This window comes from Ylistrum balloti, unplaced genomic scaffold, assembly GCF_031769215.1.
Source record: "Ylistrum balloti isolate Yb309-2 unplaced genomic scaffold, AGI_CSIRO_Ybal_v1 Utg370370, whole genome shotgun sequence".
NCBI lineage: Eukaryota > Metazoa > Mollusca > Bivalvia > Pectinida > Pectinidae > Ylistrum > Ylistrum balloti.
Window position 1 is genome coordinate 840514 of NW_026782260.1, and position 27007 is coordinate 867520.

General features: G+C 37.0%; 1 protein-coding gene across 3 annotated transcripts in view; it reads right to left on the bottom strand.

Moving 5' to 3' along the window:
- The window catches only part of LOC132554021 (dipeptidyl peptidase 4-like), a 224730-nt gene extending 204387 nt beyond the window's left edge, over window positions 1–20343 (bottom strand). For all 3 annotated transcript variants that reach the window (XM_060218317.1, XM_060218316.1, XM_060218315.1), the window contains exon 1: window positions 20095–20343. In XM_060218317.1, coding sequence (XP_060074300.1) covers window positions 20095–20178 — 84 coding nt within the window. In that variant the 5' untranslated portion in view covers window positions 20179–20343. The remainder of the gene's footprint in view (window positions 1–20094) is intronic.
- Between the last annotated feature and the right edge of the window lie 6664 nt (window positions 20344–27007).

A 27007-nucleotide genomic window follows, 5' to 3' on the forward strand; every position in this document is an offset into this window, starting at 1 on the left:
GTTCAAAAGTACTTATATACGCCACACAAAATCCGAAAAAAATACTCAACTCTCGTAGTTTCTGCTGTGTGCCAGCACCTTTGGATAAGGCTTGCTCTTTTTAAAAAGTATTCTCATAAACAAAAGTGTATGATTATGGCAAATGCCTAGATATCACCAAGTACACCATCCGGTGAGGAAGGTCTTGAATTGCTGTTGTCGCTATGGTCACGTAATACTGGATACACATTAAAAAAAACCCATTACTGATGACTCATAATATATACTCAGCAAACTGTTCACCAGTAAACCGAGCAGTGATCAAAGATGGAATAAAATTGAACGTCCAAGGGCAAAACCACTGCAGCACAGAGAGCTAATGATCCGTTTCCTGTTAGGGAAAACTGTTCCGGGAAGGCATCGTCGAACAACACGCTTCCGATCTTAGGTGGAAAAGTGCGAAATAGTATTATGCATACATGTAACTGTCATTTACTAGTTATTAATGAAAAAAAAAAAAAAACATTCCAAAGGCATGAGCGGTTCATGTATATACAGTCAATAAATATGCATAAGGTATGCTTATATAGAGCTGTGTGTGGTGAACAAGTGAAGTAACTATTTCCGGTTTATAAGAATGAGGCAGATTTATCGGAAACATTATGTAATAACGTGTGCACTTTTCTGTATTTGCTATCGCTGTTTCATAAATAATTCGATATTTAAGATTATCAAACCCTACACACCGCTGAGTTGTGTGAAAGACACAGTTCATCATAGAATATCTTAAAAGATTTTTTTTATGTCAATTGTTATATTCCTATGTTTATTTCATTGTTTTATCAGGAAGCTCTCATTCCATCGCCGTGTGGGGGACTTATGTAATGGTGGATCGTCACGTGATGAGTACAAACACGGCGCGTTCGATTAGAAAGCCCATAAAATTAATTAATTCGAGAGTAATGAAAGCAAGCGCACTGTAGTTTGTTTGATATTTATACACACCAGAAGACAGGGTGTCAGTAAGATAATACCAATGGAGAGAAAGATAAAGGCCGGGGTCATCAAGTGTATGAAATTTCCATGGAGAGATCGCAAGCCCATCTTCAAGATAGACGCGGTCTCAGTGAGCACGAACTCTTTTTGAGTGAGTTTAGTTGCACTTTGCATCAAAATGATATAATGATATTTGAAACCAATTGAAAGTCGTCCGATAACCTAAAGTTCAATCACTGTAATAAATTGACGCTTGTCTGATTCGAAGGCAGCACTCCCTCCTCCCCCATCCTTCCCTAACATGCAAATTGCCTTTGTGCGTTTGCAATACAAAATTAAAACATTTGTGTTGTCTGTAAATTTGTACCTACTTCATCTTCTTTTTCTTTTTTTTTCTTTTTTACTCTTTTGTGTGTGTACCAGATTTCTATGTGTGTTCTTTCTCTCTCTCCCTATCCTCTGTCCCTTCCATGACGCCGAAATATATGTAACAGTAGAATGGAAGTGTGTGTATATATGAAAAAGATGACGATAAGTAAAAAGTATAGCACTTACCTAATATGTAAACAGCGAGCCGCAGCGGACATGAAAGAGAAGAAAATAATTATCAAACATTGTATATTAGAAAGGAATAAGAACGAGTAATGAAAAACACACTGACGCCACTGAAGTTCGAACTAGGGACTCTTCGGTCCCAAGCCGGACACTCTTACCGCTCGACTAAAGGGAATTCCCCGCTAGAAAAAAGCACGGAGAGTGATCTGTTCTTTTAAACTCTACGAGCTAACTTATTTTCAGAGTCTGCACAGTAAGGAAGTATGAAGTGCATATATAAACATGTAAATTTATGATTTAGTAAAGAAAGAAACTGTCATTTTTTAAAATACTGCGGCCGATCCATGGGGTAACCTTGATAAATTATCGGGGTTTCCCCACTGTAACCCGTATGTACTGTTTCGGAAACACCAGTAAACCTAAGCCCCGAAATTAGCGGGAAATCCAACATATGATATGAAATATATTCTGGAATCAAATCCTGTTCAAGATTTTACAGACTTATTTAAGCAGCTACCAAACCCAAACTTTACATATTAATGATGGTTATGCTGACCAATTAGCTTTCTTGTTTCTAACTGAAATATAACTTTTTATCCACACAAAAATTAAAATCGTGGTTTTGATGACCTAGAAACGACACAAAGGAAAGCCTGATGCTTTTTCTTTTAATTAAAATTTTGTTCATATTACGTAATGTATTTTCAAAGGTACAACTTTTTATTGATTGATTGATTGATTGATTGATTGATTCATTCATTCATTCATTCATTCATTCATTCATTCATTCAATAGAAGATTATCAAAATTACGTTAAATAATCTTCATATGCATATAAGCATTGGATAGAATTATGTTTTTTCTTCTGTTTAATTTTTTAAAAATGTTTTAATGATAGAAACATATCATAACAATTTAAAACATGTCCACTAATGGAAGAGCTCATTCATCACCCACCATCCACCCTGTCATTGATGTAATTATTAAAAAAATATATCATTTACACATTTACATTCACTACAAAGTAATTTGTCATTTCACAAACATTTCATTGACAAAGACACGATTCGCACATAATATCTTCACATTTTCCTTGTTTGTTTGTTTTTCTCTTGTTTTTCGTTTTTTGTTTGGAAAGATAATTCATATTTCCTTGAAAATCTATGGTAGAAATACACATTAATATTTTTCTTAGGTTTATTGGATGTACATATAAATGAAATGGTCTTGAGAACATTTTCACTTCATAATATTAATTTCAAGATCATTTTATGTCCCATAAACATCATAGCATTATTCAATAAAAGAAGTGTTGTTGGTAATTCGTTCGTATAGATATATGTACAATGTAAAACTTTGACAATATTTTAATAAATATTTAAGTTACAATGTTTCACAAATGTACTCATTAAGAGTTCTCTCCCCTTTAGAACAAATGTCGATGACTGACCTTGACATCGCAACCGACGATTATATACCTATATATGTATTACCTTTGACCTATTTCTAATGACCTACAGGTCAATAGGCCGACAAACTACAATTTAAGCAGTGCCGAAAAGTACAAAAAAGTCATGGATTTTTCGATTAACGGTAATATTGATTTTGTTTTCACTTTTCTCGAGATATTGAAAGTTAAATTAAAGGCAACTAGCTTGATATAGCGTCTCAAAAAAGTCCACTGTAAACCACAACAAATTCGATTATCTTTTCTTCATAAAGAACCTCTATTAAGCTCATAAAACCTCCGTAATAGCATGTAAACGCTAATAAAATTACAAAAATTAAGTAAAACAAAGTAGACTTGATCAGCTGGAGGGGATCGTTTTAATGGTACAACACTGTAACAAAACTACTATATATATACTTTTTCATGAAAGATGATCAACAATTTGCTGTTGTTAGTGGACTCCATGTTGTAATTTGGTTAAACACGGCCAATCTCGTTGTCTGGAAGAGCCATTCTGGGCGCGGACGAGTACGAAACTAACGGTGCAACTACATTGAAATTAGGCGATTGAAACGCCCAATCAAGTCTTACGACTATAACTAAGTAGGAAGGATGCTATTTTTAATTTAATTTTGCGATCTAAAACCGGAATCTTTTCGCATTTAGAGTTACAAAGTCATATACAAAGACATTCGGTCTTAAGTCAATAACACATTACCTCGACCAGATTAGCGATCTGGGAGAATGAAAGAAAGACGTATGGGATTCAAACGAATAATATACAGAACACTTTGCTGATAAATTGATCGTTAGCCACTGGATCCTGGTAAGCTCAAAGTATTGATGGCTTGGTTGACTGTAGCTTAAATACTAAAGCACAGGACAGACCTAGACAGGTTTGGTCAGATTAGACGAAGTGTCGGTAAGGTTTTGTCAGACTAGACAGAGTGTCGGTAAGGTTTGGTCAGACACTAGAGAGTGTCGGTAAGGTTTGGTCAGACACTAGAGTGTGTCGGTATGGTTTGGTCAGACTAGAGAGTGTGTCGGTAAGGTTTGGTCCGACTAGATAGTGTGTCGGTATGGTTTGGTCAGACTAGAGAGTGTGTCGGTATGGTTTGGTCAGACTAGAGAGTGTGTCGGTATGGTTTGGTCAGACTAGTCAGAGTGAGTCGGTAAGGTTTGGTCAGACTAGAGAGTGTGTCGGTAAGGTTTGGTCAGACTAGAGAGTGTGTCGGTAAGGTTTGGTCAGACTAGAGAGTGTGTCGGTAAGGTTTGGTCAGACTAGAGAGTGTGTCGGTAAGGTTTGGTCAGACTAGTCAGAGTGTGTCGGTATGGTTTGGTCAGACTAGTCAGAGTGTGTCGGTATGGTTTGGTCAGACTAGTCAGAGTGTGTCGGTATGGTTTGGTCAGACTAGTCAGAGTGTGTCGGTATGGTTTGGTCAGACTAGAGAGTGTGTCGGTAAGGTTTGGTCCGACTAGATAGTGTGTCGGTATGGTTTGGTCAGATTAGAGAGTGTGTCGGTATGGTTTGGTCAGATTAGAGAGTGTGTCGGTAAGGTTTGGTCAGACTAGAGAGTGTGTCGGTATGGTTTGGTCAGACTAGTCAGAGTGTGTCGGTATGGTTTGGTCAGACTAGAGAGTGTGTCGGTATGGTTTGGTCAGACTAGAGAGTGTGTCGGTATGGTTTGGTCAGACTAGAGAGTGTGTCGGTATGGTTTGGTCAGACTAGAGAGTGTGTCGGTAAGGTTTGGTCCGAGAGTGTGTCGGTATGTTTTGGTCAGACTAGAGAGTGTGTCGGTATGGTTTGGTCAGACTAGAGAGTGTGTCGGTATGGTTTGGTCAGATTAGAGAGTGTGTCGGTAAGGTTTGGTCCGACTAGATAGTGTGTCGGTATGGTTTGGTCAGACTAGAGAGTGTGCCGGTGACTATGATGTTAGATATCACAAGTAGTTGTCTAATGGCAAGTATCAGTTAAATTTAGCACTATTCCAACAGCTGTTTTTCTGCTCTTATTATCCTTCCCGGATCCCGTGTCCCTAGGACGTGTAAATGCACGTGTAATATAATATGCCATATTAATGACGTATACAAGGCCGAAATTGTACATTAAGAACATACATAGCTTGTTAATTTCATCATCGTGATAAATTTTCCGTGCCTTTCCCGGGTTTCCATGACGACAAAACGCTGAAATCTACATCAGAAAGACATTAATGTATTAGGTAATTAGTGAACACAACGCGAGAATTTATTTTCTAAATACAGACTTGTATTACAACATATGTTATCCAATCCCCTAGAGGGCGCCTGTGATTACTCATATGTTCAACAGATTCTAGTCATACTATACCTGTTAAATATTAACGGCAGACAAATTGTAACACAATGACAATAAATCACGTCTTTCCACTGATACGATAACGTCAATTAGATGAAGCAATTCAGTTTTTCCCCCCGCGTGTGTTCGAAGGGACATAACTCTTATAAATTAAATTCATCCGGTAAGAGAACTCGTCTTGATTGGCAAAAACGTGTGTATGTTTTTGAGTTGTCGGGCGAGAAATTTCTCGTTTAGTTGAGTGGAAGACAACCTGGATACAGGTTGTAAATGTGTCGTGTCAAATTCGATTCTCAATATCACGTGTTTCTTTTTTAACTAAATAAATCATTTTGGTCGAGGTTCATAGTAAAGAGACTTCAAGAACCTTGTAGCGTTTTGTTGAAGTGTAATAGTGTATTTGGAGAATCTCTAAATATAGAGGAGAGAGTGTAGCGGTTGGCGATGGGGTGGGAGGGGATGGGGGTGGTGGAGGGGGTGTAGGGATGGGGGTGGAGTGGGGTGGGGATAGGGGAGAGGGTGTAGGGGTGGGCGATGTGATAGGAGGGGATGTTGTCGGGGGTAGGGGTAGGGGAGAGGTGTTGGGGTGGGCGATGTGGTGGAGGTGGGGGTTGAGATAGGGAAGAGGGTGGGGTGGGGTACGGGAGGTGTACGGGTGGGATAGGGGAGGGTGTGTAGGTATGGGGGTTGGGTAGGAGTGGGGGTGAGGGTAGGGAAGGGGGTGGGTGGTAGTAGGGGTGGGGTAGGGGAGGGGGTGTAATGGTGGGGTGGGGTGTTAGTGGGGATGGGGGTAGGGGAGGGGGTGCAGGGGTGGGTGAGGTGGTTGAAGGGGGTCCATTATACATTCCTCTCGATGACATAACAAGGAAAGATAATACATAAAAATACGTCGTGAAAAAAGAAAATGTGATTGATACCTATTTGTACACACGTATTTGTATTTGTCCCTACCCCCAGGACGCAATGCTCTCTTTTTAGTTATTTAATGTGTGACCTGATAGATATATCTGATTTCCGTGGACTGACAGATGGAGTTTTACCAAAACATCCAGCATTTGGATAACTGTGGCGTCAACCCATCATACATCACAATAATCTGTTACATTTAAATTACTGCAACGGAAAGTACTACCGCATTACAACATGGAACAAACAAGAAATAGACAATACACTTTGGTTTGTATCCAGTCAATAAAATTATGTGACTTAACATCACATAAAATTGAAACCGTAATACTGTGTTCGACATTTTGTGTCATATTTGGATCTAATATAATTTCAGACAGTCTAAACTACACATACAAAAAGCCGATAATAACACATTGAATGGTGATGCCTACTACATATATATCACAACCAAGGGAGATAAATGTGTCTATCTTATCTATGGAGTTTATCGATAAGCAAACCTCAGTCTTAAGCTCGTGCTCCATAGTCTCATGCTGTGCACGTGAAAAAAAAATCACATTATGACGAACCCCGGTTTATCATATTATTTAAAATTAAATCAATTAAGTGGGTTTTAATATCATTGTCCGTTAGAAGAATCGGCCAAAATTCCATCGAAGTCTCGTTCCATTCTTTATTTCAGCTAATCGATCATTTGTCCGTCCGTACGTTCGTTTGTTCGCTCGTCCGTCTATTCGATCGTTATTTTCATAAATATTTGTGAGATAAAGTTAACCGTTGATACAAATGTAAAGATAAACATGTTATAACGTTTGATTGTTAACTAATATTTACAGGAGATAAATCAAATAAAATGAATCTAATTTTATGTATTTAATTATTTAGTGTTGAAGGAATAGCGGGTAAAGTGAACGATATACTTTGTGTATTTGCTCAGCGTTACATATAAATGAGTAGTGTTACACATTGAGGGATCATATCACCAGGGTAGATCAAGGTCAGCCATTTTGTTTACAGCCGATATATCAGTTTGTATGACAAAATCATCATGCATCATAGAGTATTCATCAAATGTGTTCTTTGCTTGTGATTAACATCATTATGATATCTTCTGTGTCGGCAGTTGTCGGTACAGTACTTGTAGATAAGATATATGACAATCAAGTACTATGATTGGCTAATGAACATCTGGGGCACGAGCCAAAGATACATTTCCGTATAGTAATATTCGACGCGGTAACGTTTCAGGATTCCGGAAAAAATACTGCGTGTTTATATCTTTTCCCCGCGTTATGATATATTGATGAGCTTCCAGCAACGAGGGATTTCTATATTTCAATATTCAGTATATCTATTATTAATGGTGGTCTGCAGTGTTAATTAATATTAGTCCTAATTGTTGTATCATATTCGCATTCTCCTTAATATTCAAACTTCTCTAAAGTCAATACATACATGTACATATGGGCATACTTCAAACACAAAATTATTATCAGAACTTTCAGTATTTTGATGACTGATAATGTTTTTGAAGCAGGTATATCATTGATCTAAGATAGGTTTTAGGTTTAAGTTTGCAAAAGTCGTATGCTTTAACTATACAGTTATAAAACAAAGACAGATACGTGACAGATATGTCGGATTAGATAGGTACGTCGGATTAAATAGGTACGTAGGATTAAACAGGTGCATCGGATTAGACAGGTACGGTACGTCAGATTAGACAGGTACGTCGGATTAGACAGGTATGTCGGATTAGACAGGTGCATCGGATTAGACATGTACGTCGGATTAAACAGGTACGTCGGATTAGACAGGTACGTAGGATTAGACAGGTACGTAGGATTAAACAGATGCATCGGATTAGACATGTAGGTCGGATTAGACAGGTACGTAGGATTAGACAGGTACGTCGGATTAGACAGGTATATAGGATTAGACAGGTATGTCGGATTAGACAGGTACGTCGGATTAGACAGGTGCATCGGATTAGACAGGTAAGTCAGATTAGACAGGTATATCGGATTAGACAGGTACGTGGGTTTTTTTTTTTTTTTTTTTGGTACTTATGATATATTTTACAACGCTGCCTCATTTTCCGTCTGCGTGACCCTATCCGTTGCCGAGGATCGTCCCACCGACGAACGTCAGTGTTCTGGCGACGTGGCCCCCTTGGTCTACACAATGATAATAAAGGCCTTAATTGTAAGGGTCACGTCTGGTGACCCCTATCCCTTACGTCAACCCTTCTATAGTCTGGCATTCTTGTCGTTCTATATTGTTTTTCCATTGTCACCTTCTAACATGTTTGTCCTCATGAATGATCTTATACAAATTAAACAGCTATATAATGCAGTTTTATTAATTGTTTATCTATAATGTACCTAATTATATATATATATATTGTCTCTTTATAAAAATACACAATATACGATTTCAAGGTCACGTTGTGTGGCGACATGGAAACAAGGAATTAACAAACATTGATCCGAATTGTTTTTATAACATTTCTATGTTATAACCGTTACGATGCTGCGGTTGGTGTTTTTGGCAAAAATCAATACTTTTTACACAGAATAAATAAGAGACCTCCATCCCGTGAGGGACATTGCCTAATTTATGAACTTCTCCCGTCCGATCCCCAGTGAAATACACCGTCTATCAGCCATATCTATAAGATACCCTCTGCCGACCTCTTTTATCGACGTCTCTATCTTCTGAGAGAAAGTTTACAAATCGACAACTCAGATCAAAGTAGTTCTGCCTGGAAACAATGCATCAATGCAATATTCGAAACTATTGCAAATTGTAAAAGACACGTAAAAAGAGTTAGATACAGTGGAGCAAAATAATCAATTCAACGGTGTCATACAGCTTTTAGGACTCGTCAGTGATGCTACGTCATACAGCGTTTTCGTCCTTTAGGACTAGTCAGTGATGCTACGTCATACAGCGTTTTCGTCCTTTAGGACTCGTCAGTAATGTTACGTGATGCTATACCATACAGCTTTTTCGTCCTTTAGGACTCGTCAGTGATGCTACGTCATACAGCTTTTTCGTCCTTTAGGACTAGTCAGTGATGCTACGTCATACAGCTTTTAGGACTAGTCAGTGATGCTACGTCATACAGCGTTTTCGTCCTTTTAGGACTCGTCAGTAATGTTACGTCATACAGCTTTGTGTCCTTTTAGGACTCGTCAGTGATGCTACGTCATACAGCTTTTTCGTCCTTTTAGGACTTAGCAGTAATGTTACGTCATACAGCTTTTGTGTCCTCTAAGGACTCGTCAGTGATGCTACGTCATACAGCGTTTTCATCCTTTAGGACTAGTCAGTGATGCTACGTCATACAGCGTTTTCGTCCTTTAGGACACGCCAGTAATGCTATATCATACAGCTTTTGTGTCCTTTAAGGACTCGTCAGTGATGCTACGTCAAACAGCTTTTTCGTCCTGTAAGACTCGTCAGTAATGTTACGTCAAACAGCTTGTTCGGCCTTTTAGGACTCGTCAGTGATGCTAAGGTCCTAAATTTTGAAACAGAGGAGACGACCAAGGAAACAAAAATGGATCCTTGGAAAAAGTATTTTTTTGTTTTATACGTCTTTCGAATTAAGTAATCGGGGACGGCAGAAACCCACGAATTTGTTCCGTGTAGTCGGACGGACCTATCAGATATATTTGTAAGCCTTTTAGAGGGTTTATTTCAGGTGTCATCCCTCTTAGATGTCCATGAAATAAATACCAAAAGAGGGATGTTATTTTCACCGGTGATATATAAGCCTTTTAGAGGGTTTATTTCAGGTGTCATCCCTCCTTAGATGTCCCCCCCCCCCCCCCACAAAAAAAAAAAAAATTGTCAAAATAAATAGGTCCATGCGATGTAAACAGTAAACGGAACCGAATGCCAATGTTAATATCGACACATCGACACGTCAACAGATATTACAGAATATCAAATGATAAAACGAGGTCGTATTCTGATATCCGGATATAACGTGCAAGCCAAACAGCGGTCACCTTCATTTCATAGATTTTTTGTATGACTTCAAATATTTTCCATCAGAATGAAAATGATCAAAGTTTGTTTCACGCTGGTCTATAAAGATATATGATGTCTATTTTATGCCTAACTAAATCCTCGCGGTTAAATATTACCATTTTTTTAAAAAAGAAAATTGAGATCACGAATCTTCATGCGCAGGTAAGACACTAAAATATAAACATGTGATGACGTTCAGTAAGGTAACCTCCACTGCACTACAAGAATACCTGTCTCAAAATAAATGAATGTATCATAGTCACGAAACACAATGCATGTGGGTCATTCGGTACATGCGCACTCTTAGTAGACGAGGTCCTTTGGACAGTTGTCCGTATTGAGGGACGTGCGCGGTGGCGTATTGCTCGATATCGCACGTGAGAAAGGTACGACACGAGTGTCAATCGGGTTAATAAATAAGATTATAGTGTAGCATGGTCATTCGAGTCTTGATGGTCAACTTGTTTAGACATATACTTTATTTTCCTTATGTTTTTTTATGTTTGTTTTTTTTCTGTAAGTAGATAAACCTACGACTATTACGGAGCTCCGGAAGTGACACGCTTATTCCGGAAGTTGGAGGAATAAATGACGTCGGGAGATTTCGTGAATGGCTCAATAAGATCGAATTTTGTTGTAAGATTGCATAAATAAGGCTAGATGACCGTCGAAGGCCACATACATATATAACTTTTGAGTTTTATATGATAAATGATTTATGTTCGTTTGAACGTAGTGAATTAGAATCATAATAATAGTTATCCATGAGGCAATGAACACAGCAAACAATTAAGCTAAAACACAATCGCGGAAAGAATTTTCTAACAAATATGTACAGATTCTTAAAACATCAGTATGTCTGTTCAACCTTCTTTCTACATATAAATCATGTCTGTCCATCCTTCTACATATATATCATGTCCGTCCTTCCTTCTACATTTAATCATGTCTATCCGTCCTTCTATATATACATCATGTCTGTCCTTCCTTCGACATTTAATCATGTCTGTCCTTCCTTCTACATTTAATCATGTCTATCCGTCCTTCTACATTTAATCATTTCTGTCCATCCTTCTACATATACATCATGTCTGTCCGTCCTTTCTACATATACATCATGTCTATCCGTCCTTCTACATATACATCATGTCTGTCCTTCTTTCTACATTTAATCATGTCTGTCCTTCTTTCTACATTTAATCATGTCTATCCGTCCTTCTACATTTAATCATTTCTGTCCATCCTTCTACATATACATCATATCTCTCCACCCCTCTTCATATACATCATGTCTGTCCGTCCTCCTACAAATATATCACATATGTCCATCCTTCTACATATACATCATGTCTGTCCGTCCTTCTACATATACATCATGTCTGTCCATCCTTTTACATAAATCGTGTCTGTCCGTCCTCCTACATAAACACTATGTCTGTCCATCCTTTGGTTTGATTATAACAACCACGTGACTATGATAACACTGAGAGTGTATATATATTGTGTTGGCCGTAACCATGGTAACAAACACGTGAGACAACGTGTTGTTGTTGTTTTCATTGTATCAGTAACACTACGTTCCTGTCGTTACAGTATCTATACCCAGGATTGGCCCAACTCTGATGGATATCAATCCAGCTGTTCTCTTCTAGATAGTAGATCTACCGCGCGTGCCGGCACAGAACATCCCTTACACGAGTCTACCATAGTCACTACACGTGCTTTCACCACTAGATATTTATCAGACCGTTTGAGCAAATAAATATATACAGAACTACGATACATATCTCTTGGTCAATTTACCAGATAACGTCGTAATTATCTACCTGTATCACCGTAATTACTCTGAAAACTTAGATAATTCTTTGAAACTTATATGAGTGAATTACATCGTACCTTAATCTACTCGCCAGAAACCATAACAGATTGTATTTAGCATGGCACTTTCTTGTTATGACAATTACATGTACTATAAATGACAAAGCTTTGCAGACAAACACACTATTTTGCATCCTGTTTTACTGATAAATTCTGTCTTTCATAACAACCGTAAAATGAAAGTCATAATAGGATAATTTAATGTTTATTTTCATATTTTCTACCCATGTTCTTGTCTCATGCTAATTACAATTTGATTGAAACGAAGAAAAAATCAACGTCAATGCAATCCGCAAAGTTGAACAGCCATCTTAATGATAAAGTCGTCGATTCTTTGCACAAAATACTGACGTCACAATTTCGTCTCTTTGTGAAACAGAGTTATCTACTCTTGGATACACATATTAAATGTTGCGTCATTTGTACGTGAGAGAATGACGTTATTTTCTCATGCAAAACCGATGACGTGGCAATAAATAAACGTTCACAAGAAATCTCCACCAGAGTTATCGTTCCTTTACAGTCACAATACACCATAGTTGACCTCGCGATCAGGATCAAAGTTTGAAGTCAGATAAAATGGCGTCGTCCCTTATAACACGCGTAAAGTACCTGTGGGATGTTTTGTATACTATTGATCAGCGTAAACATTGACATCCGCGCCTTCGGAGAGAAAATGTGTCAGTATTGATGTCGCATTAACATCAGTCATCACTGATGTCACTATAAATGAAAATGTATCTCGAGATAACAATTAGTAGCTGCAAAGTGAAAGTACAAAATAGAAACACGACGGTTGGTGACTGTTTACTCACAATTATTCTTCCGCGATGTAATTCGTAGCATTTATAGCCACATAAGATGGAGTAATCATTTTCCAGGTAAGCATATGATTATTTTCAAAATGCTGATACAAATAACACGACAGAAAAAATATGAAATAATTTCATATTTGACACAAGTACGTTTTTTCAAGAATCTTGAAATGGCGTGATCCGTTTAAAAAAGATGCTGTTTAGAACACTACAGTGCACTGTGGGAGAAATTGGCTCACAAGACCAGATCGACCTGAATTACAAAATGACAGAATAATTAGGCGTCGGAGTGTCATTTATTGTATAGTAAATCACACGTCTTTGTTCATATCTTGTCGATACGAAGAAAACTTAGAAATTGCATTGCACGATTATGTGTTGTTACGTGTAATTAGGCGTGTGATACGAGGACCTATTAACCAATCAAACGTTTGATAAACAAAGACAATATGTTGCTGCTTGAATAATTATTTGTATATGTCGGCCAATAAAAACACTGGTTTTAAACAAAGCTATCTCCACTTGTCTCTTCACGTTTGACGTAAATGAGAAAAAAATCGTCTCTGTCATGGCTGTTATTTATAATACGTTATAACGTATTGACGAGACAATGGAATGACTACTGAGATCGTATGTATCTGTGTATAATTTATACACAATTATACACATATCTGTCTAAGATACGGCACCAATATACCCCTGCATCCAATATGATATCTCTCAATTCCCAATCGGTCAATGAATGGAATTCAGTGTTGGACTATTTCAATATACCTAGACAAATGATGGAGGTTGTGACCGGCAGTATTCCAGTCCCCAAACAGCAATATTGACGAGTTATGAGGCGAATCAGAATATCTGATTGCATCGACCGTATACCAGATATCCAAATTCACATTACCACTCGGAAGGAATAGTGCTGGATTTCCGTAATTCAGAGTGTAAAACAAAAAACTGTTTCGCCTGTATCGCTAACCTGTATTGCAATGTCTGCCGTGGGACTATGTACTATGTGCTTACTATCTACCCAGCTTGTCAATAATTTAACCTAATGACATTTGATATTTTCGGGAAAATCATTCAAATATTTCGACAAAATTGACCGCGCTTTCTTGAATTGAGGTCAAGGTAATTCATTTATAAAACAAATATTGCCGTTCAAAAGAAATACGGAAAAAAATTATTTATTAAATATTCTATATTGTACACTGACATTTTTCGACAATAATAACTCAGATTATTCAACTCGTCATGTGTCTGGTATAATATAATCTAAATCTATTTCTATTTCAGAACATTGATGAAACCAGGACGATGTTAAAGGAAACATCACAACTTTTTTCTTGAATCCTTTTCGAAGTGGAAACAACAGAAAAAAATTAACACGCACAGCTACAGCTAATTAAAAAAACAAAACAAAAAACATCGGTAATATCATTTTGATGACGTGAAAGTTCATATGGCGCAATTAATTTATGACGTCACAATTTCAAGACTGTAATAATCTATTCATCCTTATACCTAGTTCTGACTGGTGCTGCTTCTTTTGTAGAGTTACATTTGGTGAACATCAGTGACAGACTGCAGGAACCACTCTACATTTTATTTTAGAAACATTTATGAACACACTGAGTGTAGTTTCTTTGTATTTTTGTCATCGTCCATATGCAGAATCTCCACTGAATATCTAACCAACGAAAGGGTGAACAATTGACATTGATCGTGTAACGTTACTGCAACCTAACACATCCCATTCATCTTTGAATGTACTGCGCATGCGTCAAGGACTACCGATTTTATTTCAGATTTATAAAGCCACGGCCAGGAATACTCGTTCCCGTGAGATTTCATTTATTGATTATATATTTATTGACGGTGCTGCATATTGCTTTGTTTACTACCGTTGTTTGCGTGTACATACAAGAGGGTAGGAATATCAGTGACATAAACAAAGCCTTAAAGACACAACCTTGTCTCTAGAACAGTAAAACAGGCGACCTAGAACCCTCACGGTCACCTGAGAAACATACTTAATGAACGCATGAGATCTGTAAAGAATGGACCTAAACGGCCACCAGGGTTCTTTATATATATCGGGCCTAAAAACCTAAAGGTCACCTGAGATTTTAAAGAATGGGTCTTTAAAGACTGTTCTGGGTCTAAACGACCATCAGAGTTCTATAGATATTTGGCCTAAATGACCATATGAGGTCTATAAATAATATACATAAAGGTTACCTGAGTTCTATATATATTGGGCCTAGATGACCATATAAGGTCTATAAATGATGGACCTAATGATCACGTGAGTTCTGTGAAGAATGGGCCTAAACGGTCAGCAAAGGTCTATAAAGACTTATCTGGGCCTAAATGGTCAGCAGAGTTCTATATATATATTGGATCTAAAGGGCCACCAGATTTCTGTAAATATTGGTCATAAACTACCATATGAGGTCTATAAATCATATACATAACATAAAGGTTACCTGAGTTCTGTGAAGAATTGCCTTAAATGGCACACAGATTTCTGTAAAGTCTGTTCTGAGCCAAAACGGTTACCTGAGGTCTGTGTATACATGAACGGGGTCTAAACGGTCACGTGAAAGCTGTAAAGAATTGGTCTGAACTTGTTCAGGAGAAATTAGACAATATGAGTTGTATACAGACTTGTCATTAATCATTATATTGTGAAGAATGGGTCGAAACGAGCTCTGTATTAACGGGGCCTAAACGTTATATATAGACTGTACGTAAATAGCAACCGGTAAAAACTGGGCCTAAATGGCCACTGGAGTTTCGTGTGCAAAGACTGGGCCAAAAAAGCCACCGGAGTTTCGTGTGTAAAAACTGGACCTAAATGGCCACCGGAGTTGTGTGTAAAGACTGGACCTAAATGACCACCGGAGGTGTGTGTAAAGACTGGACCTAAATGACCACCGGAGTTGTGTGTAAAGACTGGACCTAAATGGCCACCGGAGGTGTGTGTAAAGACTTGACCTAAATGGCCACCGGAGTTGTGTGTAAAGACAGGACCTTAATGGCCACCGGAGTTGTGTGTAAAGACTGGACCTAATTGACCACCGGAGTTGTGTGTAAAGACTGGACCTAATTGACCACCGGAGTGGTGTCTGATGTTTTGGCCCTGATTGTCTGAGATCTGTATAGACTTCTTGTTAAATGACGTAGAAATTATCATACAAACAAGGTCGTATAAATTTTATGTAATGCAAATATAGAAAGTGTTTTTGCAAATTTGTAAATTAAATTTAGTATGGGCACATTTATATAATAATACAACTACTATGAAATACCAGTTATAATAATTAGGAGATGAAGAGAATTACAAGCTGTTGTGTTTAAGCTAAGTCGATCTCTTTTGGTCCGGCCTTTCTGATGACGAGAAAATCAATGGCTAATGTAGTATTTATGTAGGACTTGACCTTTCTGTACTGAACATTATACTGTGAAGTGTATTTGTAGATAAGATAAAACTTATTTTCAGAGCAAAGAAAAATGTATTTTAACGAGAGCTAGACTGTTTGACATTTCTTTTCAAATCTTAATTTTTTTACGATTTTCTAATCATTTTTTAATTTTTTAAAAGAAAATTGGATTTGTAACACATGGAAACATGATAGGTAAAATGGCATTATATAGCTCACAGCTTACATGTACACCGAATAAAGGAAGCTGACTCTTCCAATTCTTCGTTTTATCCCAGAATTAATACCTCTTATATAATGCATGTGATTTTTGGACTTCTGACTCTGAATAAAGTTTAAATTCTTTAATAAATCGAGTCGTACACAAAATTATCAATGCACAAAAATCAACAGCTTCGAGATGTAGCGTTAAAATTCATCGTTTATTACGGTTTTCCGACATTAATATATTTCTATCATAATGATTGACAATTGTTAAAGTTCTTCATGCAAGCCTGGAACATGATCGAGAGAAAAATACCTGACATGTGCACATTTGTTTACTAACATTTTGAAATTGCTTCGAAGTTTTTCTTTTTATTTGTATTTTTTTCGATATATTCAGAGGGAATTCACATCTTAAGTCATTTTAGATGTCTACCTGAAAGATGAAAGAAATTTTTTTTTTTTTTCATTTTTTTGTTAAATTTGCAATGTTGAACCCTTCTGGTGTCTTATGTATAGGTATGCAACATTTTATCTTTTGTTACCATAACTTCAAAATAAACTAATGCTGATATGTTGACGATGACGTGAGCTTGACTAGACTTTATAGGACGGCGAGGAGGGGTGCGTGTTTTGTGATGTTTTACGAGTGACTTATGTGGATCATTTCTCTGGGGGTGTAAACATCACCTAGCACCGTGGAAAGGCGCGTTCGTTATATCTCAATTGGCGGTAACAACTTCCGCAGCGAAAGGGCGTCGTGAAACAGATCTCCGTGTATATTTAGGAGTTATAATAACCCAATGATTTAAGGAGCTATTTTTTTGCGTTCCCGGAACAACAAAGATTATACACAGTGGACCACGGGTACTAAACACATTTACATGCCTCGTGCTTTCTGAATCATTAACACTTCCTTCAAGACGGTTCCTGGGTTGTAAATCTCGTAAAATGTGTGTAAAATTCGCCGGGATTTCACATTCTAGTATAGTTTCTTTCAAGTCGGATTTGCAGTTAGAAATGTGCTTTGTATCTGATTCTAACGAAACGAAACTCTAGATCGGTGAAGACAGAATTCTCCAAAACCTCAAAAATTGTCAACCTAAAAAACAACATAAGCATTCATTCACATGAAAGAGATATGGGAGAATATCGTTAACGTTAAAAAATACACATACTGTTGATAGCGTTTCTACATTTGAACTGAACAAGACTAAGGATGGTCGGGAGCTAGTTAATCTTGGCCGACACCAAATTTAAGGTCGGTGTCTTTCTGATAGGCTTTTGATGTAAGAGCGCAAAGATATATAGAGAGCAAAAAGAAGACTTAGTGCGTACTATAATAGATATGAACATTGGATCCGTTCAAAAGAATTTGTTAACATAAATTTAAGAAAAAAAGACAAATCTAATTGCCTATGTAAGTTATCCATATTATGTATAAATAGTATATGTCACACATACATTTAGAGTGTGTTTAACATCTGGATCGCTATGTCGAGCGCCAGATTTCTAAAATGTCCTGGCACAGAAACGTCAACCTAAACACCGCATGAACCCCCACGTGCAGGTTGAAGGACTATAAACTGAAGTTCTTTCAAACATGTGATTGCATTTCTGTATGACTTAGGAACCAAAAGTACTATGACGTACCAATGTCAGGTATTCTTTGCTACCAACATTGTTAATTACTCGATTTTCACTAGGTGTAGACCATACATTACACATCGTGTGAAGTTATTTATGGAAAATTAAGAAAAGCTACGTACATATGTATTTATTATTATAATGACATTCTTAACGGCCCGGCAACACATAAAAGGTCATTAGGGCCATCGACTGGTGAAACACACTGCGATCCAAAAGGAAATAACATCAAACAAATTGTAGGGTAAAAGACAGATGCTAAAAATCATAAATGGTTATATTAACACAAAATATTAAAATGGTAAGTCATAGTCTGTAATATAGACCAACAACTCTCAGATAACCTAGAATATTACAAATCTCAATAGTTTCAAAAAAGGGTCTTTAGACATGTGACGTTACGATAACTTGAAAATTCTCTAGTAGACAGAAGGTCATAACGAAATTCTGAACATGAATTATCGAGTTCCGGGCCAACAACGGTGATTTATATAAGTTACTATAACTGGTTTCACAATTGTTGTTAAATAGATAAAGACTTTATTTATATAAATGTATTTTGAAATTGGTTATGATCGATACTTCGAAATAACGAAGTTTGGTTGAAAATATGTTTTAAATTTAAAATATCACACAATGAACCATACAAACAATTGCATTGTATCCATGGCACAGCATCCTATCTACGTTTGCGAGATTGCTGTTATTTTCGTTAATCACAATACGGTTATTTATGGTGACGTCACATAATGGCAGGTATTAAATATATTTTATTCAACCTTCTAATAGACACAAAATTCGAGAAATACGATCAGTCTCTAAGGTTATCGTTTGGTGTCCTTGATCAAGTTTTACAACACTGATGAACCAAATTGCTTACGAAGCCTATACACTTCCCCAATAACGGTTGTGTACATTGTATGAATACCTTACTACGGGAAAGTGTCGTGTAATGATTTGCACGTGCGTAATGCGCGTGTGTCCAAGAACAATGGATAAGAAGTGTAAACAAGTAGAAACAGAGGATTTGGCAAGATTTAGAATCTCGCAAGGGTAAAGCAAGGGTTGACATGGATTTGTGAGCAGTCAATGCATTACCATGGAGCTGTGTGCCGAGTCGGTTTCCCCATGTACTTTTACAGGACTGCCAAATGACCTTTATCGTGGACTCCATATTTCAAAAAAAGGAGAGGCAAAATTGCATGACGATCAGCAATTTTGAAATCTGTCTGGACTGTTATTGTCTGTGATGTATTTTCATTGTTTAAATTGATTGTGTATTACACTCATACAAGTAAGTTTTTATGGTTGACTGAAGTTCGCTTAGAAATTGTGTCCTGTCTTCTACTCTGAAGTTCTGTTGAATAATATTTTACATAAAAATTCTCTTATTCAAAATAATAAATGTACCAGACAAGTTTTTTTTATCATATCTTATTTATTCATTTTATTTTATATTTATTTTATTTTTCAAAGCATTTTAAACATACAGATAAACAACCTTGCACACCCCACACATCATAGCAATTGTACACCTCATGCATCCTATCATTGTACAGTCATCATTATCATTATTTATTTATTTACCTATTTATTTGCTAGCCTATTTATTTACTTTTGCTTTTATCAAATATTACAAAAACTAACAATGCATGAACGTTCATAATACGATTACTGAAAGCATTTATTGAAAAAAAAATCGAAAATAAACTTGCTGTATAATTATCCATGTCGCAAACCTGGTCTGTTGTGGTCATCATTATTTCACCCCATTGTTTTCATTTGCCGTAAAGACTCACTAGAATATATATATATATATATTTAGATCGACTTTCTTACCTCCAAATCGGGGAGAGTTGTACTTCGTCTAGCGCGCGCCTTTTCGGCGGTCTGTACGACAGCGCTCGCCGCTGACAGCGTCATGGTCACAAAACTCTTCTCAGAAATATTATTCCAACCCTATCGTAACGGCACAAAACTATAGTAAACGGATTATAATCCAAACTGGCAATATTGTAGAAATCCCTTATTAAAATATCCAGATGGGGTCCCTGGAGACTAGGAGACGATCTTGGGATGATACTCGCTCACGGATGATGGTGAAACATGTACATATGCTATTGTCCAATACACGTGTCGATTGCAAGTACATTGTATATATACTCTCTACACCATGTGTTTACTGTACTCAAATGATGGTTCCTCTATGTATATATAGAATATACTTCTACTATTGATATATATATATATATACATATGTATGTAGCGTCGTCTGTAATTGTTCTTTGATCTGTCACTATGGCGTGTGTGAAATAGTATTTTAAGATTTTTATCTCTTGAAAAAAATATGACTAACGCGCTTTTGCACTGTACTTAATTTTCAAGAACGTTTTCTTTTATCATGAATATAAACCACTGACTCGCACGTGTATTTGATTGCACGCGAGTGCGCATGTTGTAGACCTACACACGTACTCTTGTCAGATCAAGTCTCGTCACTTTTCCGTAGGAATCCTTAAGTCCCGGGGAACGAATGTTTTCCCCGACAGAATACAAATGTTACCCACGTGTGCATGCCATCATTTACCCTCCGCGCGCTCATTTGGTTAATTTAGGGACAGTGTTTGATGTTCCAGAAGTACATCCAAGCGAACAAGCACTAGAAATTCCATCACTCCGTTACGACTGGTCCGAAGTTCCAATTTTTCCCTACTATTGCTCTTCTACATTGGTCAATATATTTCATTACAAGTATACTGGTAGCCGTCCCGTACGGATAACCTTGGCTGACCACGGTCAAGGCTACAAGCAGGTGAGTTGCTGTATATCTTTATAACTGACCTTCTGATCCTCAAGTGATATTATCCGGCGTATATTTCACACGCACCCAATAATGATTCTACCTTTCCGATTGACATGCAGCTTGCGTACTTTATGGTATTCTTCCCCAATTTACAAGGTCGAAAAGTCGTCATTAGTACAGTACTCCACATATACATAATACATTAACACACATTGGCGATATCGACCACAGAAACACGTCGTTCAGAGAAACAGTTAATGTTTTAATAGAAAAACATGTAGCAAAAAATAATAAATCCTGCCGAGCCGAAGACACGGCATTTAAATCTGTATGAAAAAAACATTTCATTCGATATTTGTTATTAGGAACGTAAATACTGATATTTTTTTCCCAATTGAAAGAAACCAATTGCGTCATGCTGTTGACATATTTTAAGACAGCAAAAAGCCCTTTACTAAAACAGCAGGGGTTCCATCTAATTGGAAAAAAGCTTTGAATTATTTACACTGGTTTGTTAAGGGATTTCTTTTGAGAGAGTTCCCGACCTTGCATTCGAACTTTATGTTTGCTTGATGGGGACGCCCGAAAATTTGTTTCATTAGTATTTCAGGACAAAGCTCAATGTATTTATAACATTTTGGGACGTTCTGTGAAGACTAGGTAAAAAAAATGACACACTCTCTATAGTGTATATGATGCTATTTATAAACCTAGGCCTCCAAGCACGTCTTTTCTTTCACGAGCCTGATGGGTTGAAGAAATGCCAGTTCGCAGGTCCCTGTGGATACTCTTTCATTCTTTAATAAATTGAGTTACAACTAATATAGTGAGAGCATAATTTCCTATTCATTTTTCTACCCCTTCTCTCTCTATTCTTGTAAAAGTACATTTTTATTTGTTGATGTTATATACTTTGTCCTTTGTGTGTGTCATCTATATGTTAGGGACTATGTAGTACGAGGTTCCTTTCCTGTCTACAACATACCTTAGACACCCAGTGACGTACAACTGAATGGCTAACGTATGGTAGTGTAGTGAACAATGAAAGAACATTGACAAAGTGTTCTATATCTTTTAATACAGTACACTATGGTGTTAAATACAGTTCACTACGTTTGTCAACTCAAGTTCATTCCTGTACACTACGGTGTTAAATCTAGTGCACTAAATTTTCAACTCAGGTTTAGCACTATGCATTACGTTGTTTATTCTAGTGCGCTACGTTTTCAACTCTAGTTTACTACTGTACACTACGGTGTTCATTCTAGTGTACTACGTTTTCAACTCTAGTTTACTACTGTACACTACCGTGTTCATTCTAGTGTACTACGTTTTCAACTCTAGTTTACTACTGTACACTACCGTGTTCATTCTAGTGTACTACGTTTTCAACTCTAGTTAACTACTGTACACTATCGTTGTTTTCTAGTGTACTACGTTTTCAACTCTAGTTCACTCCAGTTCACTACGGTGTTTAGTCTAGTTCACTACGTTTTCAACCCAAGTTCACTCCAGTTTTATACGGTGTTTAGTCTAGTTCACTACGTTTTCAAACCTAGTTTACTACTGAACACTACGGTGTTCATTCTAGTGTACTACGTTTTCAACTCTAGTTTACTACTGTACACTACCGTGTTCATTCTAGTGTACTACGTTTTCAACTCTAGTTTACTACTGTACACTATCGTGTTTTCTAGTGTACTACGTTTTCAACTCTAGTTCATTCCAGTTCACTACGGTGTTTAGTCTAGTTCACTACGTTTTCAACCCAAGTTCACTCCAGTTTTATACGGTGTTTAGTCTAGTTCACTACGTTTTCAATTCAAGTTCAATCCGGTATATTACGGTGTTATCTCCAGTGTATTACGTTCTTAATTCAAGTGAACCTTGTGCACGCAGGTATTCATTCCATGGTATTACGTTGTTAGCTCAAGTACACCATGGTGTTTAATGAAATGAACTACAATATTAACTCGAGTGAAAATATTCCACTCTAATGCACTTTTTTTTAGTGAATTACCGTTGTTCACGCCAATATCCTACGCTGTTCGATGAAGTACACTTTGGCGTTCTTTTTATCAGTACATTACGGTGTACAGTGTATCCCTAGTAATGCATTTAAATAGTAGGCTGCTTGAAAGCAGATAGTTCACGTCTTTGATTTTACCAAGTTAAGGGGTCACTTACGGCTTCCTCTAAATATTTTTTTCTGAATGACGCGTTCGATAGTTACACCACAGTATATTGGTTTAGGGAATTGTTTCATACATGTATTACCCAATAGTTTCCGAACGGTACAGGAAGTTTAACTTTTCTCATTGTGTCATTTCACTTTCACCTTGGAATCAAACGCTCAAATGACTACAAATATTGATTTGTCAATATCGGTTCACTTATTAAGACACCTGTGGTAACTACAGCTATATTTCGAAAGGAGAAATATATACACCAAGTCTCCGATATTTAATAATTTAGAAAAGAAAACAACTTTTCATTTCAACATAATCCAAGTCAAAAGTAAAATAGAGAACCCGTATGTAAGAAGTTTTACTTATCCCTGTACGTTCAGGTCTTCCTCGCATTACCTGCTATCTTACTCTTTTTCTCATTTTATCCGAAAGTGTTGCAATTCGCACGTCCATACATAAACCTATTTTTGAAATGCATAGCGGGAAATACTTGTCCTTTGAGATATATACAGAGTTACTGTTCTTGGCGAGTGAATAGTTTCTTGTGCATGAAAGCCCGAGTTTGTTGAGTTTTCCGTCCGTTGTTCGCTATCGATGAAAAATTAACTCTATTACTTTCGGCGAATTATAGTTGAAGTATTCATGAAAATGTACAATTAATTTCTAATTTAAAAGCAAACGGAATTTCACCGTCAAAAAAGTTTATCGTGAAGTCAGGAGATAGTCCGTGACTGTATATCGAGAGTACGCCTTGCAGGGGTTCCCCTGGTTTCGCGTTTATAACTTTTCTTTTTCTCAGCCAATCGCATATTACTTTTAAAATGACGTAGGACGATTATCCATCATCTTATTATACCAACCAATGAAATCGCTTGAATCAAGCAAATGTCGTCATTTCGATCAAATTTAGAGTCGGGAAATTCCATCAAAGGGAATTTCTTACCCCGGTATTTGTCACGACAAATTCAGAGCTTCGCATGCTAAAATATGAGCGCATATGAGTTTTGAATAATTTCTTGATATAAAAACAGTACACTTACTTCACAATAAACAAGAAAGAACTCCTATCATGCTTAGCGTTGTAGTCAAGAACGACAACTCAATACCGCTTCAAGTTCGCGGGAGTGTTAATATTTCACGATATGATAGATTGTATGTTATAAAAAAATGTATTTATCACCAAACAAATAACAACACGTTTTGTAGCTTGAGTATTATGTAGATGGAATTGACGTAAGATAAAAGAAAGATAAGTGTGCACGTGTATTTTTACCATTCGGAATATAACACCCATATGTTTAAACAGTCTTCTCGATAAATACTCTATAAAAATTCTCTAAAAATGAGAAACAATATTGGAAAACATTTTTCAGTTGATTTAATTGCAACAGAGCTTTTGTATTGCGTGTTGTTGTTGTTTTTCATTTTACATCGAAATCTGTTTGTAATATACTTACACGTGTTACATGTCATTCACGCGCTGACGTACTGCAAATATATTTAGCACACTCAAATCTGAATGGCAATCTTAAGTCCCACGAGCCGCTAACCTCTTAAATCATGTTTGAATTACTGCAGAAACCAAAATATGGAGGATTGGTGTCACAACTCTCGCAAAATGTGACTTTTCCGAATTGGTAACCATGGAAACGTTAACGTAAACAAATACTGGTTAATTAGGAATGGATTTTATGCATATCATTGATAATGTACTGTGCTAATTGAATGAGAATAAAACTTGTACTTTCAGGTTGCAAGTAACGAGATGTGCCACAGAGGCCAGCAAGGGGGATTGGCGATCAAAATGAGACTTGAAGACAACAAATGAAACGAGGCTTCGCGAAGACTAACGATATAATTGAGTAGAAAGTGATTGTAAACCATCCACAAGACGCCACTCCCTTTTGATGAAATAAGGTAGCATGTGCACAGTGCAGTTACTTTTTTAATAGAGTTAAGTATTATTGAATCATCTATGCATGATGCACGGACAAGCGGACGTAGGCAAAGCGCATGTACGAACAGACGGAAACGGAATCACTTTTCTACTGTAACATTGCATATTATCATCATTGGTCTTTTCGTTGCCATTGTCACAAATCTCTGTATTTTAGATAATAGGTTTCATGTTTACTTGCCTACATATATTAAAAACTAACTACATCCAAAAGAAAAATACAAAACAGTAATTCTTAATGAATTTCACATGGCAGATGTTGTCTGCTCGAGACACATATGTCAAAATGCTATCTTCATCATATCTGATGGTTTGATGATATATCAACACCTACTGTAAACTTGTGATTCTCGAGCAGTTCATTAACGTAAAAACAAAAATGAGAAAATCGACGGGGCACTTAACTTAATGGTATGTACGGGGTCGGAAGCGGTGTAATATTTCGCTGTAGTTTACTGCTAAAAAAGAGATCGAGAAATTATTGTGATCAAACGGTGTGGTGTACAAGATGGTTAGATGTCAGATAGACATTATATAAATATTTCTGTTCCCTTTGGAGTAACTTATTAGTTTATGATGAACATACTCAATGTGGCCTCCCAGGAATCTTTTTCATGTTTAAATTGATGACAATTTTATTAACATTCGAGAAGCGAACAGCTGTTGTCTCCCGGAGCCTTACAAAGCGCGTGCTCCTTGAAATAAAAGAAACGAAAAAAAAAACGCCAATTGTTCGGTGTATAGTTCTACGCCGCTGGTGTGCCTTATAAAACAATAATTACATTTACATATAAGAATTTACGATTTTTGTTTATTTTTCCTTTTTCCAATACAGATCATGATATCAAAAGTACATCAAAAGATAAGTATGCTATGCATATGAAAAGGAAGTAAGCCCATAGCTTTACTCGAAGAGATCGTTTGATCTCGAAAGTCCCACGAGACTGTTTAAACAAGCACTCTAAGGGACAGAATATATGAGAATATGGTAATGTTCTGTTTTCATTGAAACTTAAAATCCATCTGACTACATCAAACTGTCAATTGTATATAGGTTTCAGATACGCTTGTAAGCCATATAATTGTGTCACGTGACTTATATGATAGGGTGAAACCTATGGAGTGCCACCAGCGCCATCTACAAAAGGCGTTCGTCATCGCGGAGGTCCTTCACTAGGAGATTCCAGAATTGTCATCTGTCGTTCGTTTTTGCTGAGGATTCGTTTATAGAACTTCATTACTTTCTCCACTCGTCTACTTTGACGGTCTCTCAATAAGTTATGATTTTTCGTACGTGAAAATGGCTTTCTCAGGAAAATGTATGTAGTCCGAAAATCCGTAATATTCGATAAACATGTAAACCGTTCCCGTTGCTATTTCGTGTTATTACGCGAAAGCTTTGTGCTATTTCGTGTTATTACACGAAAGCTTTGTGCTATTTCCTGTTATTACGCGAAAGCTTTGTGCTATTTCCTGTTATTACGCGAAAGCTTTTTGCTATTTCGTGTTATTACGGGAAAGCTTTGCGCTATTTCCTGTTATTACGCGAAAGCTTTGTGCTATTTCGTGTTATTACGCGAAAGCTTTGTGCTATTTCCTGTTATTACGCGAAAGCTTTGTGCTATTTCCTGTTATTACGCGAAAGCTTTTTGTTATTCCATGTAATTACGCGAAAGCTTTGCGCTATTTCGTGTGATTACGCGAAAGCTTTGTGCTATTTCGTGTTATTACGCGAAAGCTTTGTGCTATTTCGTGTTATTACGCGAAAGTTTTGTGCTATTTCGTGTTATTACGCGAAAGCTT